The sequence below is a fragment of the Corylus avellana genome, chromosome 2 (assembly GCF_965113065.1).
Source record: "Corylus avellana chromosome 2, dhCorAvel1.hap1.2, whole genome shotgun sequence".
NCBI lineage: Eukaryota > Viridiplantae > Streptophyta > Magnoliopsida > Fagales > Betulaceae > Corylus > Corylus avellana.
The window spans coordinates 43,488,031-43,513,041 of record NC_142491.1 but is presented as its reverse complement, the minus strand read 5'-3'; the positions used below and the strand labels follow the sequence as shown (position 1 = coordinate 43,513,041).

Below are 25,011 nucleotides of genomic sequence, written 5' to 3'. Positions count from 1 at the left end.
CTTAACAGAATTCCACGTGGACCAATCAAATATTGACATGTGGCACCTACTTAATTTTTTTTTTTTAAAAAAAAGTATTTTCGAAAAACAAAAAAAATTAGGGATGGCTCAAATGGCCAAGGGGGTGGCCGACATTGGGGGTGGTTTCGGCCACCCCCATGGAGCCTAGGGGGTGGCCGAGCCATCCCCAATTTTTTTTCTTTTTTTTGTTTTGGGTTTTTTTTTTCGAAAATACTTTTTAAAATTTTTTTTTAAAAAAAAAAAAATTAAGTAAGTGTCACGTGTCAATATTTGATTGGTCCACGTAGAATTCCGTTAAGTCAACTAACAGATGACTAACTTGATCTATTATCAAAACCACATGGACCTCCTGTGATAAAAATGAAACCTCATAGGAAACAAAATAAAGTTGTGAAACCCCAGGGGGAGTCTGAAGTATTTAATCCTTTTGGTTTTTAAGATCATTAACAATTTAGGCAATAAATATAATAAAATTTTTATAAGTATGTTTGCCCAAGCAGGTCTTGAGCGGCCTGAGCCCGTGTTCAAACAAGTAAACCTGATAAAGATTTATTTTGTAAGCATGCATTTTTCTTATTTATAAGAAGGGAATGTCACTTGATTAATAAAATAATTTGTCAATCATCATGACCTTTACTTTGTTCTTGCCATTTTTTTTTTCTTTCAATTTTTGAATTTTATCTTTACAATTTTAATTGTTATGAATATTACAACTTTTTGAGTAAGTTTCTTAAATATATGTGACACTTACCAAATTAGTTATTAAGTAATTAAAGTTAATTATAGTCGACTTGACAATATCATATGAATTATCACGTTAGTTTATAAGGAAAGTATAGTAAAAAGTGTAGTATACAAAGCATTTCCTATGTGCTACCAAAAATCATAGCCTCGTTTGTTAATTTTTTTTTTTTTTTTTTATCCACACAAAAATATTAACAATCCCAAACACAAAAACACCTTTTTTTTTTTATTTTTTTAAATGATCATCTTTATTTCAAGTAAAATGAAGATTACTTATTTTAGAGCTATGTTATACATCATTCTCTTAACCATATCTTTTTGCAAATTCAATGGTTTCACCAATCCATTATATGAAGATGGGTGTGATTGGGTGAAGAATATTTGTATAATTTTATTTTTTTTTTTGAATAAAATCTAATCTCATTCAAAAAATTCTGAAATAAGTACATAACATCTAGAGCCAAACTCTAAATATCAAGAGCACGAGGCTCTAAACTCCAATAGACGATTGCTCTAAGAGAACAATATGTTGAACAATATCAGGGACTTATTCCATCCAGATTCTAGAAACCCATGTAATCCCTGCTACCCTTGCCAAGCCATGAGCTGCTTCATTTGCTTATCTTTTAACATGTTCCGCCCTCCAGCTCCTAAATCCTGCCATGATAACATGGATATCTTCAATTACTTGACCAAATTTGCACCAATAATTTCTCCCCAACAATAGCTTGGATTACTGTTTTTGAGTCCCCTTCCAATATAATGTTTTGGAAACCCAAGTCTTTGCCAAATTCCAATGCACACCTGGCTCCCATCGCTTATGTTACAGTAGGTTTTGGACTATCCTCTAAACTTAGGCAAGAGGCTGCACAAACAAACCCCATATAATCCCTGATTATGATACCAACTCCCAACCTCCTAGCATCCGATTTCATAGCCACGTCCCAGTTACACTTGTACGTGTCCATAATAGGAGCTTTCCACCTCACATGTGCTGCAGACTCGGTAGCTGGACTCACATCCGTTTCCTCTTGTTGCACCGAAGTCTGTTCCCACATCCTCCACATCTGCATTGCTCCCTTAGCCAGCGCACTAGGATGTTGAAATTGCTCATCGTGGACAACCGCATTTCTTCTCTTCCAAATCTCATGGGTTGTCGTTGCAAAAATAGCCAGCACCTCCGATTTGCACTTGCGAAGGAAAAATTCAAAAATTCCCAAGAAGTCCTCCTCCAAACATACACTTTTATGTAAAATTCGTTCACTAACACTCCATACGTCTTGTGCCGCAGGACAATGCCATAGTGCATGTGCAGTAGTTTCAATGACTCTATTACAGAAAATGCAGTTAGCTTCCTTCAATACTCCCTTATTTTTAAGATTTTCTTTTGTAGGGAGAATATTATTACACGCCCTCCAAATGAAAACCTTTGCGGCATTGGGTACCCGCAACTCCCATATTTGTTTCCAGACTTATTTGAAACCCGACCTTGTAGAGCCTTCACCTCTATTTCCGGCGTTTCTCTCCAACTCTAGGTAATAAGCACTTCTAACCGAGAATTCGCCTATGCTTGTGAAATTCCAAATTAATCTGTCTTGTTTACTATATCTGCTTAGCGGGAGGCCACTAATCAGGCTGGCTTCATCGTCCCAAAAAATTTCTCGGATAAGGAGCATATTCCACCGTAGGAATATTTGTATAATTTATCATTATTTTATGATCATAATTTAGTATTGTTGTAACTAACGGTGTAAATAATGCAACGTAATAAATATGTTGGCATATCATTTAAATAATATGACATAATTTATACCGTTAGATACAACTACATTAAATCACAACCATGAACATGGCTCATATCAATTTAAGTGAAATGGAAAAAAACCTTATATCCTAAAAAGAGTAATGCTATATATCACCTAATTCTACCTCACAAAGCATGTGACATGGTCCTCGTGGAATTTAAGGCATGAACATTGGCTTTAGGAGACCATAACGCATCAACTTTGGAAGATGGGAGATAAATAATGGAATGATGAATATAATCACTCTTCCTAAAAACATAAAAAAACAAATTTCATATTTATTTATGAAATATCAAAATACTTTTTCCAAAAAAAAAAAAAAAAGTGTTTCTCAAAATACATTAAAGAAACAAAGCCAATAGGAAGCAATTACAAATCCGAAGCCCAACAATGAACAAAATTGGGTTAAATGAGGAAGTGGGCGGGCCGCCACCTGGCTCCACGGCTGAATACTACTTACTGACTCGAATCACGCAGCGCGTGGAAACGATTCTCCAATCTCCAGCCAATGACTGTCGAGGGTGTATGACGCGCTCCTTAATCTTGTGTGGGATTTCAAACCATGTTCCAACCAGCTAGACAACCAAAAATTCGTTCCCCGCATGCCTGAAAAGCAGACAACAGGACACCCGATAATAGTTTAACGTGGGGTTCGCTTGGATACCCATGAATCCAAAAAGACAACGACGAAATGACAAAAACATCCCTACTCAATGCCAGTCCGAAAACACGACCGAAATTACCCAAATCAAATGATGCTGCAATCAGAAAAAAAGAAAAGAAAAGAAAAAGGTTTATAAGAACGCTCATCTCCTTTGATTTGATGTTGCAATCAAATTTGCCCTAAAATATTTGAGAATCATCATCTCTTTTTAGACCTTATTAGCCTTTTATATTTTAGCATCTAAAGTTGATTTGAACTCAAATTTTTGCATATATAATTTACCTTTAATAGCTTTTATGATAATGTTTTATCTTTAAATAACGGAAAGAATCGGCATCATTATATGAGCTGTCTCTTGTAATCTTGTTTTTATTCTTTTCTTGTCTGCTTGTTTTTTTTTTTTTTATAAAAAAAGTCGAAGAGCAAGAAGCAAGGGCAAATCTGGTAGTTAAACAGAGCCTTTCTTTCTCAGAACGGTGCCGTTTGTGGGTTGGAAACATCATTTTCCACAACCGAGAAGAAAAGATGTTCGCAAGGACAAATTAGTCCAAGGCAAAAAATAAACGTTTCAGACTCCAACCTCGAGAATCTGACGAGTGTCTGTTCACTGTTCAGCTCTATGCAAGCACATTTTGTCCACTCCCAAGAGCTACTTCCTCTTCAAAACTTTCCCTTCCCATACTCTTTCTCTCTCTCTCTCTTTCTCTAGGTGAAGAAGAAGCAAAATCCAAACCCTAGAGAACCCAGAAGCTCGCTCACGGCTCACCTGTCACCAGAGTCTGTCTTCCACCCCCAGAGCCAAAAATAAAGCCATCTTTTTTTTGGTGTGGAAAGTCTCACCAATCAGTAGACCCATCCCTCTGGATTCCTTGTTCTGTTGGGAAAGAACACAGAAGAAGCAAAACCAAGTACCAAACCTCCCCAAAAGCGAAAAATGCAGGCTTAGAGCACTCCGGGTACCAAACCCAAAAGAACCCATTTTTATTTTACAGAAGGAAAGAATGCCGAATCAAAAACCCATCTTGCACAACACCCTCTTCTTGCTCATTTTGCTCTCCGTGTTGACGAATGTAGGTCGTGTGAGCTCCAAGTCCACAATCGAGCCCTGCACCAACGCCGACACGTGCAACGCCTTGCTGGGCTACACTCTCTACACCGACCTGAAGGTCTCCGAGGTTGCCTCCCTCTTCCAGGTCGACTCCATTTCCATCCTCACCGCCAATGCCATCGACATCTCCTACCCGGACGTCGAGAACCACATCCTCCCAGCCCAGCTCTTCGTCAAAGTCCCCATCACCTGCTCCTGCGTCGACGGCATTCGCAAATCGGTCTCCACCAAGTACAAGACCCGTCCCTCCGACACGCTCGCGTCCATCGCCGATTCCATATACTCCGGTTTGGTCTCCGCTGACCAGATTAAGGAGGCCAATTCGATATCGGACCCCTCCGTTCTCGACGTGGGACAGACCCTTGTGGTGCCGCTCCCCTGTACTTGCTTCAACGGGACTGATAATTCGCTGCCCGCTATCTATTTGTCGTACGTGGTGAAGCCGGTGGACACCTTGACTGGGATTGCCGCGAGGTATTTGACCACTATTACTGATTTGATGAATGTGAATGCCATGGGGAGTGCAGCTGTTAAGGCTGGGGACATACTTGCTGTTCCATTACCAGGTATATTTGTGCTTTTCCTTTATCAGTACAAGTGTTTGATTTTTTTGTGCTAAGCATTGTAATGACTTTCTGTGTCTGTATTGGTTGAGTTTCATGCGAATTTTGTGGTGGGGTTCATGGATTTTGCGTTTCAAGCTAACATTTTGTTGTTAATTTTGTAATTTTTGGATGTTCAAAAGTGAGTTTAGTGTTGCTTATCTCTAATTGTTTCATGTAATAGTGATGTGCTTATTGCGTGGAATCTGTGTTAAGCACTCAGTATTGTTTTAACTTTTCTTTCAGTTCAAGGTAGTGTGCATATGATGTATTTGCGTTTTTTGGCAGTAAAGAATACATGATGGTTTAGCTTGTTCTCCATTTGTTTCGAATTTTGTTGGAGCTTTTGTGTTGTGCAAAGTTTGTGCTTTTATGCGTTATAAGTTTTGTAGCAAATGGCCATGGTGGTAAGGTGTTCACTTCATGTTGCAGCTTGCGCGTCTAATTTTCCAAGATATGCCTCGGATTATGGCTTGATTGTGCCAAATGGGAGCTATGCCATTACAGCGAGTCACTGTGTGCAATGCAGTTGTGGGCCGGGGAACCTCAAGTAATTAAGCAACTTTTGCCACATTTTAATTCCTTTGTTGTTGACTTTGATCTTCTTGATGATATAAATTTTTAAAGTCTAGTGTTGATAAACTTTACTATGTGTGTACACAGATTGTACTGCATGCCTTCTTCATTATCTGCGTCTTGTTCGAGCATGCAATGCCGTAACAGTAACCTCATGCTTGGAAATGCTACAGCGCAGCAGACTAGTGGTGGTTGCAATGTTACTTCTTGTACTTATGGTGGTTACGTCAATGGCACCATAATCTCTAGGTATGCTTATCCTTTATATGTGTGACATTTTATTTTTTATCTTCTTATATTGATTTTGACATGTAATATCTTTGATGGAGCTATGTTTGAAAGTTAAGCTGATTCAGTCCTGTCTATTTTGCAGCTTGTCTGTATCTCTTCAACCTCGATGCCCAGGTAAAAGTTTGTTACATGCTGTTTATTTATGGGCACTTGGTTTATACATGGAATATGAATTGTAACTTTGTTTCTTTTTTTCACTTGGATAAAACAGTCCCAAACCCCTCGACTAACCAAAGGCTTTTGGTCTTGGTAATGATGTTATGGAGAAAAGCTACTTAACACAGTGGACTTTTTCAGTTTTAATAGGCAACCATACCACTTGGATTTCAAAGCATTTATGCAGAGTACTAAACTAATTATTCTAATTGTTTTCAACCTTTATGGGTTAAAGTGCAGTCATGTCTTGATGGGTAGTGGGTCTCTTCACTTATTGGAAAGCGCAATGCGGTTCTTTTCAAAGTGCAACAGCGTGGAAAATGACCTCGTCTTGCTTATTGTGGTGTTTATGGAGAGAGAAACGTTTGTAGTTTTAAGAATTGTGAGAGATTGGTAGAGGAGCTCAAGGCCTATTTTTCAAAACCCTTTATCAGTGGACAGCAACTGTTTGTCTTCATTCTTCTAGTTTTCAGGATTTTCTTGATCTTTTTCTTTTTTTGTTTAGTTTTGTTTCTTGTATACGTGTTGCGTATTTGGGTTGTGCCCTTTCACATTTTATAAAATTTCGATTACTTATCAAAAAATTATTCTAGACAATGTCATATTAGAAAATCAATTGATGGTTAACAACTCCTTTCACATTATGAACTTGAGTTTAAATGCAGATGTAAAGTTCATAACTCTCATTCTCATTGATGACTATTGAAAGCTGAAAAAAAGTATTCACATAAAGCTTCATTATGCTCTTCTTTTTGTGATTTTATCGTTGCAACTCTTAATTTGTTTTTGAATTGCTTTTATAAAATGATGCAGGGGCGCAGCAATTTCCTCCACTTATAGCACCACCTTCTTCAATAGTCCATGATTCAATGTTTGCACCTTCACCTTCACCTCAATCATCTGATGGTGCTGGAACAACAAAACCCAAGTCAACAGTGGTGCCGACGACAACTGGAATCGTTCCACTACTTCCCCCTGCAGGCAGTCCTGTTGCGAGTGCTTCTGACGCTTGGTCCCTGGTGAATTCATTAGCCACTTTCCCATCAGTGCTTCTCTTCTTTTTGCTTGTCAATTTCATAATGTCTATGTCATTGTAATTTTTCAGATTGATGGTGGGGTTTTGTTCTCTGTGGTTGTTATGTTTTTGTCTATTTTATTTAACTCTTATTTATTTGTTTCTACTGTCAAACTGATTTGTGGATGCAGTGAATCTTTAGTTTTCAAAATGCACCTTTTTTTTTTTTTTTTTAAAAAAAAATGTATTCCAAAGGTATGACCAGTTGCCTTTCTGTAATCTATTCTTGTTATCAATTAAGAAATGGTCTAGGTGACTGCATTGCCTTGGGGGATAACTTGTATGATTAGGGATGCTGCACCTTTTACTGTCCTTTTAGCACCTTTGTTTCACTCTGCTAAAAAAATAATCTCTATTGGTTCCTTGGTGGTTTGTTGGAATCTCAAATACCTTAATTTTCAGCAGCATGATCTGCTCTTTTAGCCGATACTTCATGGAATTCTCTGTACGATGCCATAAAACTCTTTTTGTTGTCTTTAAGAGAGAGCTTGTTGTTTTGACACATGTTAAGTTTTGATAGTTTTCGAGTGAATTTTAGGATCACACAATTGGGTGCCTGAATTGGAGTCCAATTTGGGCTGCTTGAATTGCATTGCAATTCGGGTACTCCAATTGTAGGGGATTTTGACTTGGTAAAAAGGGTATTTGAGGAAGCAACTACTCTATAAACTAGGCAGTTGAGGACAGTGATTTACAGCAATTTGGGTAGCAATAGTGAGAGTTCATATGAAATTCACCTACCATATAGGTGACTGGGCAGATGCCTATCATATGAACACTCTCTCAATTTGTAATGCTTAAATCGTTGGAGACTTTAATTCAACACATGGGCCTTGCAGTTACCATTTCTTGAGATGTCTGAGTTGTACTACAATTACCATTGTAGGAGATTTTGTTTCATTGTAAACAAGCAAATTCTACACTATGGAAGCTCATTAAGAAAATACTTTAGAAAGTTGGCAATGACTTTTCTTTCCTTAAATCGTCTCAAATTTATGTGCTATAAATGTAGATGGGACTTTGATATTACACGTTGAACCAAAAAATTAGTTGGATTTATTGATGTCGGACTAGAAGGAAGATAACTATACGTGTCTCACAAGGCACTTCTTTTTTTGTTTGTGTCGCATCAATTTGCTTGCGCACATTTTTGATGCAATACATGTGACTTTCAAAAACGGAGTCCACAAATATTTTGGACTCGTAATAATGTGTAGAGAAAATTTCCCTCAAAGTTTCCTCTTAAAAACTTAGACCCTGTTGATGTGCTAGGAAAAGTTGACTCACCAAGGCACCTACAACTGATCACATTTGGCAGGAATAAAAGACACAGTATCCTTCTTGAGATCATGAACAACCAGCATATTTTGCTGCTGAAAGTTGCCGAATATTGATAAAGCACCCGTCGGAGCCATTGCCAAGCATGCCACTCCCATTTCCTTTGTCACTATCATATAATTTTCCCGTGGCAGCTCCAAATCTAACCCCTTGAAATGAAAAACCATTCGAGGGATGCCCGCCTTAAGTTCCTCATCATCTCCTGAGTTAACTTCAAAGCAAACATCCAAACCCATTGTGGAGAAACTCGACACATTTAGTTTCGCCTGCGCCAGAAACTCTTGCGTTAGAATGCTAAATGCATCCTCTTGTAAGCTAGTGATTGTGGTTCCGGAATCAATGATCATGCCGCCCACTCCGTCGACTATTTCGAACACTTGTCTTGGTATGGGCAAGAGAGCATCGCCGACGGTGATGGCTTCAAGAGATAGGTAGTAAAACAATGGCTGCGATGGGTTTTTAATCAATGGGGTGGATTTGAGCCGCTGCCCATGTGTGATTTTCAAATCTTTTAGAGACCCAAAGAAAAGGCTACTTTTCTTTTTGGCAGTAATTGATGTTAAACAGTACGAGAATGTCTGCACATTGAGCTGTGCAACAAGGGAAGTAGGTCCTCGCCCGAGGCCCAATATCCCCGCGGCGTGGTCAAGTCCCACCCCCTCGTTGTCGACACCACACCCAAATCCTATATTTGGCACGGGAACATGGTGGTGCGAGTCTCCAAAGGTGAAAGTGTCTGTTGCAATAAACCCTTCTGTGGTCGATTCATCACCATAAACATTATTGTAGTGACATGATTCATTCCCACACTTTGAGTTGACAAAATCCTTGCACAACGGACTATCGCATGAAACATTCTTAAACGAAGATGATAGCGCCGGCTCAAAAACAGGCGTTGGTTGCTTGAAACAGCGCCTACATGGCTTGCATTGCGTCCAGATCAAGTCACTGCCCGTGTCCATTATGGCGCGGAAAGGTATTGGCGGGGTCCCTATCGACAAGTTCATCAAGAAGGCTCCATCTCCACCTAGAATCGGCGCTTGAAAAGCTTTTGTTCGTACTGCAAGGCCCAGCCTATCGACCCGCATTTTCCCACGGAGGAGTTCTTGTTGGATGATTTGTATGTTGGAAAGATTTTGGTCGGTGTCGATGCGGGAGAGGCTGACCCGGAAGCTGAAATTTTCTTGGGAGGAGCATCCCAATGGGAGGAGAATTAGTATCAAAATTGATAGAGAGGGAACAGGGAGATATTGTGCCATTGTGTACGTGCATGCAAATTTAGGGCAACGTACGTAATGAACGAGTGAATTGGCAGATAGAATTTATAGTGGTTTTCTAAGGATGAAACATTTGGTGGAGGTGAGGATGATGCGGAAAATGTGCGTTGAACTGGCCATGCCAACCAATGGTGCAGCTCATGCACGTGCAAAACGTAATGAGTGCTACACCACTATATATATATTTTAGAAATGCTATTTGTGTTTTATTAAGAATGATGTGGTTATTAAAATTACCATTGAGCTTTTGATTGATCATTATTGAGTTTTGATCAAATAGTGATTTTAATAGCCACATTATTCGTAGAATAACACAGGTAGGACACAAATAGACCATTTAGAATTACTCATATATATTACTCTTTTTTTTTTTTTTTTTATAAACATTTTATTACCTTCCTATAAAGACAAGGGTTGACATTTTTATTTCAAAGCATTAACCTTGAGAGTCTCAAAAACTTTTAGATCAGTCGTCATTAAAAAATTAAAATAAAATTTGAGAATTAGTTAAAAATAACATGTCAACATTATAAAAAAATTGTATAATACAAATATGCTATACAATATTACTCTTCCATAAATTTTCAAACAATTGGTTGAACTAAGAACTTATTAATGAGTCTTAAAGGAAGCTCATGACTCAATTTTTTTTCTTCCTAATTTAATAGGAAAAGGGTTATAATGGGAATCCTTCACACTCCTAATCCGAAATAAAGAGAGATTGGATGATCCTAAAAATGAGAAAATGGATGGGCTTCCCAACAACAGACCAAAAACGAAATTTAACGGCGCGACAATACATTCAAAGGTTAAAAAATATGTCAAATAAGTGATTTGGTCATCTAAAGGGGCGGTATAAGGCGGTTATAGAAGTAAAAGAGCTACAAATGAAGGCTAACCTATCTGAACCCCTATTTGTAAACAACAACAACCACCGAAAAAATATTGAAGTTGAATATGTATTGTTATAGTCCAATGTAGGGACTGAAAAAGTAGAGAGGTATCAACACTAATCCGGTTACAAAAGTCTCAACATAAAGATCAAATCGCCAAAGAACTGGGATAACCCACAAAACACAGAAGCCAAAAAAATACAAATAAAGCTACAAAGCACAATACAAAGAAAAACACAAGGGAAATAAGAAAAACACTTAATAATAATAATAATAATAAAAAGAATCCAAATAACAGAAAAAAGCCTCTGTTAGGTTTGTAGATGTTTATATTTTATCTACATTCTAATGGAAAAAAATAATTGAAAACATGTGGGTGAAATGAGATATCAACTAAAATCATAAAAGATACATTAAAGGCCTGTTTGAGATTGCGTTTGAGGATTTAAAAGTGCTTTTAACACTCAAAAAGTTTGTTGGAAAAAAAAATTACTCGTTTGGTAAAATTAATTAAAAGCGCTTTTAAGGGTCAAAAAAGCCTTAAAAATAGTATATATAAAAAAAAAAGCATTTTTGACAAAAGCTTAAAAATGAAGCTTTTGCCCCAAAGCTATTTTTGACTTAAAAGCTCTATTTCTTAAACGCAATCCTAAACAGGCTTTTAATAAAATTAAAAACTTTATAGGATTTTTGTAACGCATCATGTTCCTTGAATTATGAGGTGAAGAAAAGAAATAAAATCTGATCAGAAAAAAAAAAAAAAAAAATCATTAAAATAAGGTGCTTTCCGCCTTCCGGCTTTCGAGTAACGACATCTCCCAGCCTCATGTTTTTGTTATTGGCCCAAATCAACAAACCCGAAATTGGGCCTCTACCCGCCCGATAAAAAGTTATACCCATTGTGCTCCAACAAGTAGGCTGCAGTTCATATGATCATCACTCAGAAAAACACTCGCAGAGAATCCCCATCCTTTCCATCGCTTCAAGTTCCCGCGAAATCAATTACATTTGATAGCAACACATACGCATTCAGAAACGAGGCTTGTAAATTCTCATGGCGTCCGCTCCTTCAAAGCTCTATGCAGGTCCCTCTCTCTCTCTCTCTCTACTTTCACGTTCTTCTTCTTCTTTATCTCATTCTCTGTTTGTTGTTGGATCGTGTTGTTGCAGATGACGTGAGCGTCCTGGTGGTACTGTTGGACACAAACCCTTTCTTCTGGAGCTCTTTTGCTTTTCCTTTCTCCAAGTTCCTCTCTCACGTACTCTCTCTCTCTCTCTCTCACAATTCCAAATCCTGACCATCTGATTGATCGAAATTAGGACTTATCAAATTTTTCTGCTGCATTTTCTGGCGAGCCAAACTGAGGTTAATTGCGGTTTAGATTCTCAGTTTTTGAGTTTTTACTGCAGTTTCTTTCGTTTCTGAACTCGATCTTAGTTCTGAACCAACTCAACCAAGTGGTGGTGATTGCTACCGGGTGCAATTCCTGCGACTACATCTACGACTCGTCTATGGCGACGAGCCCCAGTATTGAGAGCGGAAGAATGCCCGCCCTCTGCTCCGACTTGTTGCAGAAATTGGAAGAGTTTGTGACCAGGGACGAGCACTTGGGCAAGCAAGACTCTCTAGGGCCCACCACTTCTTCGCTGCTATCGGGCTCCTTGTCTATGGCTCTTTGTTGTATCCTTTTAATTATTGCTTATGTTTGTTTAGTTAGTCGCTATCGATATCGGAATATGATAAATTTTCGCTTGTCTTGCTTAAGCCTGCCGAGTTAGATTTTTAATTCAGCATCTCTACTTTGATACCATGGCAAATTTCTATCTGTCCCAAAAGCCTAAGTTGATGAGAAAGAGTGAATTTAATCACTTAATCAATATTCTAATAGAATGAAAGGCTCCATTGGGTGGCATGGAGATAGTTTGGGGATTAACTGGATTTGGCTGCTAAAGATTTTGATGTTATGTGTAATAGCCTGAATCAATCACAAATGTGTAAGACACAATGGAGCTGTTTGATATTCACGGGACATCTAAAGTTTGTTTTACTTTCACTTGTTTCGATGACTAGATATACAAAGGATTTTTCGTTCGGGACCGCTCCATCCGCAACCTCGAGTGAGTATTTATATCTGCATTTAAACTTATACTTATTTGCTGAATTGCATAAGTTGGAGTACTGATATTTCTTTGATTGATTATCCGGCCATCAATCGCCGTGAATGGTTCTCAAATGTATTGCGGAGCTGTGAGATTTTGTTTTTCAATATGATATACACTGTGCAAGTCTCATTATTAAGTATCTTGGTGGTAGTATATTCCTTTGATATAGTCGCATCACTGTATTTGAAGATGGAATTGTGCGATGCCTTTTTAACACTTTCTAATCAAGCACAAAGAGGCACATGTATTTTTTAACCTATTTGGCAGTCTTGATCCATATATAGAATAAAAATCATTATACTTGCAAATTAAAATTTTTGGAAAAGATCAACCCCAAAGGGTTGGTCTAGTGATTGAGGCTTGTGGTCTTAAGGAGTATCACCCCTTAGATCCCAAGTTCAAGACTTGCTAGGTGCAAACTCTCCCTTGGGGCCACACCCCCTGGTGTAAAAAACCAGTGATTTACCCTGATTCGTGTAGGGGAACTTCCGAGGGTACGGTGCTCGGGTTCGAAGTTTACTTTACAGGGGTGGGTCCAAAGGGCCCTGCTTTGTCGAGGTTCCCTGTCATTAAAATAAAAAATAAAAAAATTTGGAAAAGATTTTTATGTGTAGCAAAGCAAGTTTAGCGTGTGAAATTGTTGTTAGGAAAACATTGACATTACGAGACACTGATGTGTGAATCTACAAGCTTTTGTGGTTTGTAGTAACTATAGTTGTCCAAAAACTGATTTGGTTAGTTCTAATTGCTGTATCAAAATTATTCATGAAGGTGCTAGTGGTTGACACACTCAAAAGTGGAATTATTGGTAATGAATTTTGGAGCACGATTTAAATAATATTGCCATTGAATGAGGTTTATTGAAGGTAAAATTCCTCAACCTTACATATAACTGAAACTCTATTGTGACACAAGCTCCAGTTAGTCCTTAAAAGGTCTCTAGTTTTCTTCTACAAACTCTTCTAACTTGATATAGTGGATGACCTGTGGTGATGTTTTCTGTGATATGGTGATTGTATAGCTTTTAATATCATCCAAAGTTGAAATATATTTCACTGAACGCTTGTTGCTCTTCATTCAGATTGTATGCAGTTGGTCTAATTATTGCAATGTGCATGGCCAATTTGTAGAATGATATATGACATTGTGTTTCTTTTTTAAAGCCTACTTTCTGTTGGTTTTGTTTGTAATTATTTTCCCCCCCTCTATTTTCTGCTTTATCATTTTATTGCATTCATTTAGATTTTTAGACTTGAGTAGAATATCTTTCTGGTAAAGTTACTGACATATGGGGGCAGATTTTATGCTTGCAGGGATCCTCAGATGGACCAGAACAGTATGTTCTTTATAATTTTTGGCAGTGTCATTTTCTTCTTCTTCTTCTTCTTCTGATTATTATTATTATTATTATTACTACTACAATTGGTATGAGTATTACTTTTATTATTACTACTACTTTTTGTACTTTTAGGTTGAGCTTTTTGCCTGAAGTTTTCCCCTCTTTTCCAGATATGTTGCAATCATGAATGCAATATTTTCAGCGCAGCGCTCTATGGTATGCAGTTAATGTTTCTCTTTGTTGTCCTATGAATAATCTGTATAAAAAATACTTTTCGGTTGGTAAATGGCTGAATCAGTTTTTGGAAATGGTCCAATGTGTTACAGTTGATTCCCTCCTCCAGTCCCAATGAAAGCTGGGAATGCTTTAGGCATATTAGTTTGATATCTTTTTATGAGAACATGTAGCATAAATGGCCCTGGTTGTGGGTCTTACAATTTTAATATGAAAGATTTGGCTATCATATGTGGAACATATCTTTATCCTGTTGATTTTCAGTAATAAAGATCAAAATCTTAATCATTAGTTGTTATTATTGTCAAAAAATTTCTTGAAGAAATTAAATTTCCTCCCAGTTGTCAAGCATGAAAGCTTTACTATTTATTTTGCTAAAATGGAACTAGAAACAGGTGGCAAACATAGTTGTTTTGTTTGCCACAGTTTTTAATGAATAACTGTGACTTACTGTCATATGTAAATGTTATTTCAGTAATCCTTAATGAGAATCTGGACTGATTTCCGTGCATTAACCACCATACTCTATAATGAATTCTGAGTGACTTGTTATGATAAATAGCATTATTCATTGAGCAAAATGATTATTGATACGAGTTTCATACAGATTACTATCAAACCTAAGGTTGCCAATCTTCTGTTTCTGCTTCTTTAACCACTCGAGTCTTGATTCTTGAATTGCTTGTTTATCTTCCAATCCTTGCTGCCTATCTGATATTCAGTTTTTCAAACCTCTTCTCAATTTCTTTTTTGTAATCACTCTGACTCATGCAAGCTCCTCATAAAACCTCGTTCTCACCAACTTCGCCCTTTTAGACTTCTTTATTCCTACCTTCTTGTCCATCTTTGACTTCATCTTCAATGAACCACATGCATATTCCTTCTCTTTATACTTTTTCAACATGAATACCTTATGTACTTTGTGCCCATTTTCACTCAGTTTCTTGTTCACTTCCTTCATGATCTGGCTGGACTTCTGACTTGGCCCTGCCAATGCATAGTACTGAATCACTGCTGATGGACCCAATAAATTCAGATACCATTCAAAATCTTAAGAATTTGAATGGAAGAAAGCAATCAAAACACAAAGGAGGAGTACTAGTATTTTACAACATTTAGTTATTTATTCATCGACTTTCCATTGTAATAGTATCAAATGCATTTATAATCTAATGTCCTGTCTCGAATGATCTAGCTGTGCCTTGAATCTTGGTCATTTGATTTTGAAATGAATAGAAAAAGAGATGGTTCCAGTGTCTGAGATTGGCATTTGAGATGTGAGATTCTTGACATCAAGCAATGTTTTTCTGGGTTGTATTGCTTGTGGAAACCTCAATGTCTGTGAAAATAAAGGGTCCATCAAAAATGATTGCACCCCTTGGTTGTTGGGTTTTTGGGGTGGGGTCTTCTTGGGTTTTGTTGTTGGGTTTTAGTTGGGCTACCTATGTATACTTTATTGTGTACCTAGAGGCGCATTGCCCTTTTTTTGATACATACCATATTACTTATCAAAAAAGAAAAATGATTGCACCCCTTGGTTGAGCCATCCCCTATAAATAAATACTTCAAATGCAGATGTATGAACTATGAGCCTAAAAGTTTCAAATTTTGACTACTGATTGTTAAATCTGCATCTTCTTTGTCAAACAATGTAATCTTTTATGGAAAATGCCTGACCATAATTCATTTGGCTTTTAGACTGTGGGCAAGTGCTAGACATTTGGCAACAGTGTAGGATAGAGAATGTACCATCATCATGTGTGTGATGTGTGCCAACATTATGGTTGGAATTTCATATCTTCAAGGCTATGCAAGATATTCGGTGGCTTATTAGATGGTCAGTCAAATTATGCTAGGCAAGCTTTGTTGAACAGGTTGGTTATATGCAAATTAGATATAAAGTCACCTCAACTCAACTAAGCTTTAATCCCAACTAATTGAAGTTAGGTCCATAAACCCCTTTTCCAAACTAATTTGGATTGGCTAAATATATTTAAGTTGGCCGATTGCAAATTTGAAATGAAGTCCTGGGATGATTTGATCTATGTAAATACATGGTTTCCAAAGTCTTTCTTGCAAAATATTTAACAATTTGTTAGTAAAATATGTTTGAGGTACAAATTTATGGTGTCCACATATATGTCATTTAAGTTTGTGGTTTGCTCTTATTTAGCTTCTTTATACTGTATGCGTACTCGTACTAGTACTATGTTGGTTTATTATCATTTTTTAAGTACTTGGGAGCATACAAAAGGTCCTCTAATAAGATTTATGATCTTTTTCCTTTTTTGAGATGATTATACTCACTGATTCTTTTTTGAATTTAAAGAACTTTCTTATGTAAATCCAAATTGCCTCTGGTGCAGGTTCCTATAGATTCTTGCTATATAGGTTCTAACAATTCTGCCTTCCTTCAGCAGGTAATTTGTCCGTTGCATGTAATTTTAATGAGTTTTCATTGCAATACATGATATAATATTGGCATCAGCCCTCTGTTGGCTTTAGTGATTGCATCTAATGTGTTTGAATATCAGGCTTCTTACATAACTGGTGGTGTGTATCAGAAACCCCAACAACTGGATGGGCTGTTTCAATATCTCTTGGTAGGTTGTGTAGAATATTTTTCACTAAGCAGTTTAAAGTTGCAGTCTTTTATCTTTGTTCTATGCTAATTGAGCTTGCCCATGCTGTATTGCTTTCATACTTTTTTTTTCTTTCAAAAAACTATATAATATGCATGTCAAATTTTAAAGCTTTTGGGAGTATAACATTAAACAATACAGAGGAAGTTAATTCACAAAAAGAATAATGCTATATATCACACATTTATCCCACTTTGTTGAGGGCCGCATCAGCAAAGTGGAATAAAAGTGTGTGTATAGCATTACTCTTTTTGCATAGAACTCAATAGAGTTGTCATAGAGCCAAATGAGACACCATTGGTTGAGACGCATGACATATGACATGGATACTATGTTCTTCACATTCCGGTTACCTGACTTATATTGATTTTCTGTCTTTCAAGCTGAGGTGGCGCAATCTAGATATGATTAAAGCTGGTGATAAGTTAAAGCTGACGTTGTTCAGATCTTTGAAAGACTTATTTTCTGTATGATAATATTTAATGGTTTTCAAAAAGTTCATGTCCTGATCTGTATGTTGTCGAGAGTACTATAAGAGAACCATTGTATTGTCACTGAGACACCTTGGACCATGAAGCATGAAATCCAATACTACTAGCACGCGGGTTCACTGTGCCATCACCTGACTTGTGTGTATGTATACTCAGGTTTGGAAGAACTTGTGAAGCTCAAATTGGAAAAATTTGGACATGGTTTGTTCAGGTTATGGTTCAAAACATGCATTGTTAAAAATCTTCACAAGATTACCTGCTCTTTTTTTATATTCCATAGGTTGTTTGGGTAGCTACTATTCAAACTCTATGGCGTATCTGGCTCACGCTCAAGGGGTATTAAGCTTGCACAAGCACAAGATCTTATAGTGGTTGTTGTTGTTGAAGGAAAACCCATGGTTGACCTGGCAGGATAGTTTGAACAGAATGTAGCTATTGTATGAACAGATCTTGTTTTCAGTTACAATACCAGTAAGTTAGCTACTTCATTTCTTTCTAATCCCAATGTGCTTCAAAACTGCATGAAAAAAATTGAACAGAACGTTCTTGCACTATAGCAGTGCTATTCTAAAATGGGGTTGCTTCTGATCCAATTGATCTGCACTGACGAAATTAGAATTCAAAGGTGAGAAAATGAGGATTTGGTTCTATGTTACATTCCAAGAATTCAGTACATAGAAATACCAATCCTGAGTTTACACATTAGTTAAGCCCCATAATCGTCTTATATCTGAATGATATTCTTGTGCTTTGTATGTCAACTGTAGCAGCTTTTATTTGTACCGCTTCAGTTTCGGGATCAGAACTTTTAGCTGTTTTCGGATTAGAAAAGAATAGTGTGTTTAAATCAACAGAATTGATTTGGTCTGAACCTGAAAATCTAGCAAGAACTTGTTGAACCTTTAATAACTTTCAGCTCTTTCACTTCTGAATACCGAACTTGTAAGAATCTAATATAGAAGCTAGTTATGTAGTTGGTATTCTTTTTTCTTGTTTAAGATTTATTATTATATAATGGATATATTTTCTGAAACTTTTGTTGTTGTATTCAGTCACCATCTTTGGTTTTTCATGTATATGTGACAATCTTGTTCCGTATTATGTCACTCTATCTAATTTTCTGTAGTCTACAAGCCTTTCTTTTACATGTCTTTCAACTTGTTGATACTGATGAAATCTTGTTGTTTCATGCAGACAGTTTTTGCGACTGATTTGCATTCTCGTACCTTCTTACAGCTTCCTAAGTCTGTTGGTGTTGACTTCCGTGCCTCGTAAGTTAAACCTGTTGTGGTCATTTTTTTTCTTTTTTTCTTTATGTTGTTTTCAAGCCACTTGTTCTTCTGGATGTTTCCCTTTGTAAGTACTAATATTGATGTTTGAAATTGTTATATTGCGGGTGTAATTATACTGGGGGCTGCATCGTTGACTTTTTCTTGGCAAATGTGATTATATTTTTAATATTCTGCCTGCATTAAGTTAAACTCACCTTAATTAGATAAATCTAGAAAAAAACTGATTAGAAATAAATCTATATCTGCAATGAACTGATTATCTGTATTCATTTTTACATAGAGGTACAAATTAGATGGTGGGTCTCAATTTTTCTCTTGTATCTGGATTAATGAGCTTGTTTGGATGTTTGGTGATACTGAATACAGCAAACTTACTAGAATCAAATCTCGCATGGTATACACTTAAAAATCTTTTCCATGGGCAGGGTTACCATATCAGTCACGGTTCTCAAAATGATGAATTTGATCTCTCTCTCTCTCTTGCATGCATTGTTTACTTAGACGTTTAAGTTTATATGCAAGTATAAACTGTTTCGGTGGATAGCTGCTTATGATTGTTTGCATGTTTATAGTTTTTACGACGTTTTTGTTCTCGTTTCTTTATCTGATTAGGTATTTCTCTTGTATACTTCATGTGTACTTGGGTAGGTCCATTGGTTTTTTAATGAAATCCTCTTTACTTGAAAAAAATAAAAATAATAGAGAAGTCTTATGTAATGTGAGGGGTTTTTTTTTTTTTTTTTCTGTCTTCGTAACGCATAAGTACATGCATGCATGTGAATACATGCATATACATAAGTTTATGCCCACACACAATTGAATTGCATGCGCTGTATTAAACCTTTGAAACTTGCAGGTGCTTTTGCCATAAAAAGACAATCGACATGGGCTATATATGTTCTGTATGCTTGTCCATATTCTGTAAGCATCACAAGAAATGTTCGACCTGTGGGTGAGTGGATTTATTGTTTTCAATTTATATTATACTGTTTATGATAAGCTGCCAGCAGTGGTTTCACTGTGTATGATTCTTTAATTCAAACTAATACCTATTCGTAGTAAATGACTGCAAGCTCAAAATCACAAAAGAAGTAGATTAACTTTTGTGGTCCTATGTTTTTTGAGGGTTTGTCCAAATGGTATATGGGGATAGCTATATCACTGTTCTTTCTGATTAAGCTTAACAAAGGGTCTTGAATCGTCAAACTCAGGTGTTCCAGGCTGTAAGAAATCTTTCAGCTCTCCATATTGGGTATGTTAGCAGTAGCTGGATGGCAAAGGTCTACCTATTATATATATATTTTTTATTAAATCTTATGTTGGGTTTGTGAGGAGTTTGAGATGGGGACAGAAAAAATTGTGATTATTTTTTTCCCCATTTTTTAAGTCAAACTTAGGTGTTTTGTTACTGCAAGATAAAGTAATTAAGGTTGGCAGTAACATCAATTGGAAGAAGACCATAACTCTATGGAAGGAAGATATCCTTCACAACCAGATAAGTTAAAAATCAGTCAGTGGAGTGGTTGCCTTCATGGTGTGAACTTAGCTAATTTTATATGTTGATTGAAAGCTCAGAGAAATTAGTTACTGCACATTGCTGCTCTTGATATCCAGATGAATCAATTTAATTTTATTTTTTATGATGAAAAAAAATGGAGCTGCTCCGCGTTTCTGAGATGTTGTTTTGTGTCATCAATTTACCTCTCTTGATATTAGTTGTGGCTTTGGGCATCATGCAGGTCAGTATTTGGTCAGGCTCACGCAGATGTTGCCTCGGCTTCCAATCTTAAGAGAAAGACTCCAGAAACATAATCTTACAGTGTAATATAATAGTGCTGTTGAAAGTACTGTTGAAATAGTACATCTGATAGGTTTTGTCAACCTTCTTGTCTTGAGCTGTTTGGGAACCAGAAATATGTTCGCCAAGACAATTTAGGTCTACAACACCAATTTTGCACCCGATAGCCTTGTTGTAGAGCATATAAAAAAAAAAAAAAATTGTTTTAGGAAGGAGCAACGATTATGTTGCAAGTAGCAACTGTGCTGAATGAGAGCAGTTTTGGATGTGTATTATTTATGTCGGAAGAGAGCATATTGCTTCTATATGATTTTTTTTTTTTTTTGGAAGAAATCAGAGTTCTACAGCTTTTGGCAATGCCTTCTTCTCAACCTAACCGGTAATCCAATATTGATATTTCATTTACAGTTAGTTTGGAATGTAATTTCTATGGTGGATATAGGATTGGAAATTTTCTGTGCTGTTTCTTCTGCGGTGCTGTAATAAATTAGTTTTTTTTTTTTTTTTTTTTGGTCTATTCAGGGCAGGGAAAAAGGAAAGGGGTTGTAATAAATTAGTTTACTTGGGGTTAATGTAAGCTAACATCAATGTAAATTACCCAATGGAGTTATGAGTGAGGTTTTCATTTGGAAGCTGCTGCGACCATTCCAGAAAGGGTCGGAGAGAGTTGCATGTATTATTTTATACACATCCCAATGAGTACTGCTATTTTTCACACTAAATTTCTATACCAACTTTGTGCTGGTTGGTGTGGCAAGTTTTAACCGGTTAATATTATTGTTTTTTAAGTAACCGACATAAAGTCACATGGCTGATGAGAAAATCCAATGTGGAAATTAGCATTACTCCTTTTCTAATAGAAAATAAAGACAAATGAAATAAAGGTAGATTGAGAAATTGGGAAGCAGATAATGAGCTCAAACATTTATCCCACATCTATGTTATTTAAGAAAGAAGAAGAAATGTCACTACATGATAAATTCATAAGTGGTGCAAGAGATGTGAGCTCACTTGGCTTCACAATACCAAGAATTCAAAGGCAGAATAATCTAGCCTCTCGCCACATTCTAATGTGCCACTGAAAAGAAATCAATCAATAAAAATATAACATAACTTCCCAATGAATAGTTATCATTATAATGAAATCAATAAATACAATCAGTCATTGCAGGTGAAGAACAGTGTCCAAAGCCAAATGTTATTTACAACTTTGTACAAGAATCACAAAGTTTTCTTGGTCTGTACACAGCCAAGACAGCAATAAGTAGAGCTGTATAATAGCCTTCTTCAGAGAGCCCTGAGAACAGCTTTGCTGGTTGAGTGAACACCCATTGCGGCAAGTTTCAGTACCGCACGACCCCTATACAACCTGTGACGCAAAATCCATGTCAAGGCCAATTTTGCTGACTAAGGTTAAATTTCTGTTGGAACATAACTGAAACCTATAATGCTAGGGGAGACATGCACAAAACTCTGAAACCAATCAAATACTGAATGCTATAAAATAATGCGAGTTCACTGAACTCCTACTGGCAGGTGCCAATGCAGACACAAACAGTAACTCACAATCAAACAGTCTAGGTAACTCAAACACGTTGCTCAAACAGTAATGTACACCTCCTGCCAATGTAGTCCCAATTTATGGAGGAGACTGATGCTAAAGCGATTACGTATTTCAAATTTAAAATATTAAATGTAAAGATGTGATAGAAATCATAATTATTGTCTAGGAGCAGTAACACATTTAAATATTTAAGGAAAGATGAAATAGTTATTTCCGGCAAAATTGATTCATGGGTTGTACAACTGTGTCAAAAGGTCTAGCAATTACTTGCTTCCATTTACGTACAGGAAAATAGGAGGTCAGGCAAAGGGAGGGGGATGATATGAGATGGAAAAGGGATGTGGAACTGGAAATAGTAAGCCTAAATTCAGTAGCAATGTTTTCCTGCTTACCAATACCTTATTACATCTTTGATTACTGAGGCAAGATTATGCATAAGAACCATATTTTGTAAAAAAAATTTAAAATTACAAAAATAATGCAAATTATGCAATGTAACATATCTATGCATATCTTTCAATTTCTTGACCTGGAGAGCAGCAGAAGATCGAGGATAACATTCTCAACAGCTAATGGTATAGAAAACAAGTTAAAACTCACCCTGCCAGAGCAAGTCCCCAGGTGGACAGGGCATAAAACAGTTTCCCAGCATGCCAAATATTTAACATCTTCTCGAGTTTGCTGACATCACCTAATGCTTTCCCCAAAGCTGCAAGTTTATAATGTCTCAGAGATAAGTAAAATAGGCAATCATTCCTGGGTCAAAATCTCACATGTCACTGGGAGAAGCCAGAACCAGATTGGTGATTATTACATCAATGAGAAAGATGCCAAATTTCCAAAGGTATCCAAGGAATACATGTTATCAGCAAGCATAGCACTCGGAAATAGGCATCTTGTTCCCAAGGTAATACTATTAGAGAAATCAACCTCCAACAAGGAAGAAGACAGTCAAAATGTGATTTTGGTCTGCAAACTATGTTAAATTTCAATTTCGTCCTTGAATGACTATGAAAAATTAGTACCTCATGTTTTGAAAACATTTCAATATTTTTTTTGCCCTGTCTTGCCGTCACTATACAAATGATAATTGCTGACATGATTAACTTTTTTCCACCCTCATATGTCCTTGTATTACTGACATGACATGTCAGGCCAAAGCAAGGCTCACATAATCAAAGTAAAATGGCACCATATGATACGCATGTCAGAAGGTGCCAAGTGCTTCTCTTATCTTGTGAGTTTTGCTATTGCCTAATGTGTCATGTCAACAATACAAGGGCATGTGGGAAATCAGAAAATGTAATGTGACACATTGTTTAGGGTCCAAAGGTCATATTATGAACCCTTACCACTCCCTATAAGACATTAAGACATTATGCTGAAGTTACAACCTATATTAAGTTTTGGGAAAAAAATTTTGGGGCAAAAGCATTTTCAAATGACTGGGCAGCAAGCTTACTTTTTTGCAGCTCTTCCGGTGTCAAATTCTGCATTTGCAAGGAAGAAAATCATATTAGATAGAGGGCATGAAATAATTAATAATCAATGAGAAATAAGGTTCGGTAGCCATGTACCCTAGCTTTTGAGTTTGACATAATGCATCTAGCCATAAAGTTCGCAACCCCATCCACCACATGCTCCTCACTAACAACTATATAATTTTCATTATCAATTCCGCTCCATTCTTCAACATTGCCTGGCACCATTTCATCTGTGACCCATACCCACCAGCTGGGTTCTTCATTGTCAACTTTTATTAGAATTTCAGCCGAATGCAAATCATCACCTAATCAGAGAATCAACCCCAAAACCCAGAAAAAGATCAAAGTTGTGAAACTTAAAGGATAGGAAAGATGTTGCATTGGATAACATGCAAAGATACAACCCCACGAAATAAAGTAAAAAACCTGTAGCCTCCTTGAAAGGAAACTCATAGCTAGTTCCGTTGGCTGAAGCCTGCTGGAGAGATTTGAGCCGAGTCAAGAAGTGTTCAGAATCCACCGTTGCCACAAGCCGAACATACAACTGAAATTGCAAAAGTAATACCTCACATCAATATAACTAAATGTATCACGAATAACCAACTCCATTTACTTTGCTATTCTAGAAGATCTTGGATATAACAAAGGGAGGTAAACGGTATGCGTCAAAATGCTCAAGGAATCTAATTTCTTAAGAAATTTAACAATTTCCTTTTCCTTCACATCAACCCACATGAGGAATTCCACAAAATTCAACAGAAAATGACAAAATTCCATAATTTTTTATATTAATTTGACATAAAATATTTCCACTAAAACCAAAAAAAAGAAAAGAAAAGTAAAGACGTACATCGGGGGGGCAATCGTTGAATAAACACGGGGATTGGGAGAGGTCCTGAAGGAGCTTCAGATTCTGCTCGAGCAAGTTCCTAAGGCGCCGATTCTCCGATCGCAAAGCGTCCAATTCGTCCTCCGAAGACGCGCACTTGCTCTCGGGCGCGCCCTCCTGCTCGTGGCTCGTCTGGTGGTGGTGGCGGCATTCCATGGCGGTCCAGGCCACATCGGCAACCTCCAGAACCGTCTTGGCCACCTCTATGGCACCGTGGCCTCCCATGGCTTTTCGCGAATTTTGGGGTTTTTTTTTTTTGGCGGGGATTGCCTCTCAATTTCGTGGGGATTTGGGGGGAAGGAACCCTAAAAGAGGTTGGTCCGTACTTTTGGCGACCTTTCCCTTTCTCTATGTTAAATTATATAAGATGATTGATTATTTTATTAATTAAACATTATAAGATGAACTTCGTTTTTACAGTAATGTCACGTGACTATGGCGTGGGTGCTGACAGGGTCTTGCATTGGAGTTTGACTAAAATTTGAAATACAACCTTTTTGATGAAATTGACTGATCCAACGGTCCAGATCAAGAATAAACCTCAGAACTTGTACGGAAAACCATA

The 25,011-nt window shown here is 37.0% G+C and overlaps 3 protein-coding genes and 1 pseudogene across 5 annotated transcripts; 2 read left to right on the top strand and 2 right to left on the bottom strand.

Annotated features, from left to right (window-relative positions):
• The first annotated feature begins 3,866 nt into the window (after positions 1–3,866).
• Positions 3,867–7,363, top strand: LOC132167226 (lysM domain-containing GPI-anchored protein 1). The gene is made up of 5 exons (XM_059578132.2): positions 3,867–4,908; positions 5,377–5,494; positions 5,608–5,769; positions 5,894–5,925; positions 6,781–7,363. Exons 1-5 carry the CDS (start codon positions 4,236–4,238, stop codon positions 7,062–7,064), a joined length of 1,269 nt encoding a protein of 422 aa, XP_059434115.2. The 5' UTR covers positions 3,867–4,235; the 3' UTR covers positions 7,065–7,363.
• Positions 7,364–8,183: 820 nt separating this feature from the next.
• On the bottom strand, positions 8,184–9,637 carry LOC132167594 (aspartic proteinase nepenthesin-1 pseudogene; annotated as a pseudogene).
• Positions 9,638–11,479: 1,842 nt separating this feature from the next.
• LOC132182542 (basal transcription factor complex subunit-like protein) lies at positions 11,480–21,141 on the top strand. Of its 3 annotated transcripts, XR_015911449.1 has the most exons (12): positions 11,480–11,635; positions 11,721–11,809; positions 11,961–12,231; positions 12,622–12,668; positions 14,012–14,049; positions 14,223–14,268; positions 16,653–16,706; positions 16,821–16,889; positions 18,614–18,690; positions 19,568–19,663; positions 20,451–20,888; positions 21,032–21,141. XR_015911449.1 is itself a non-coding variant. In XM_059595822.2 (11 exons), exons 1-11 carry the CDS (start codon positions 11,605–11,607, stop codon positions 20,521–20,523), a joined length of 891 nt encoding a protein of 296 aa, XP_059451805.1. In that variant the 5' UTR covers positions 11,480–11,604; the 3' UTR covers positions 20,524–21,141. The 3 variants fall into 3 exon arrangements, 1 of the variants encoding a protein (XP_059451805.1); XM_059595822.2 differs by having other exon boundaries at positions 20,451–21,141; XR_015911450.1 differs by lacking the exons at positions 20,451–20,888; positions 21,032–21,141 and having other exon boundaries at positions 17,312–18,690; positions 19,568–19,590.
• Positions 21,142–21,608: 467 nt separating this feature from the next.
• On the bottom strand, positions 21,609–24,807 carry LOC132167034 (elongation factor). Its single transcript, XM_059577929.2, has 6 exons — positions 24,408–24,807; positions 23,984–24,101; positions 23,651–23,862; positions 23,536–23,563; positions 22,674–22,782; positions 21,609–21,878 (listed from the first exon to the last, which is right to left on the bottom strand). Exons 1-6 carry the CDS (start codon positions 24,669–24,671, stop codon positions 21,797–21,799), a joined length of 813 nt encoding a protein of 270 aa, XP_059433912.2. The 5' UTR covers positions 24,672–24,807; the 3' UTR covers positions 21,609–21,796.
• Between the last annotated feature and the right edge of the window lie 204 nt (positions 24,808–25,011).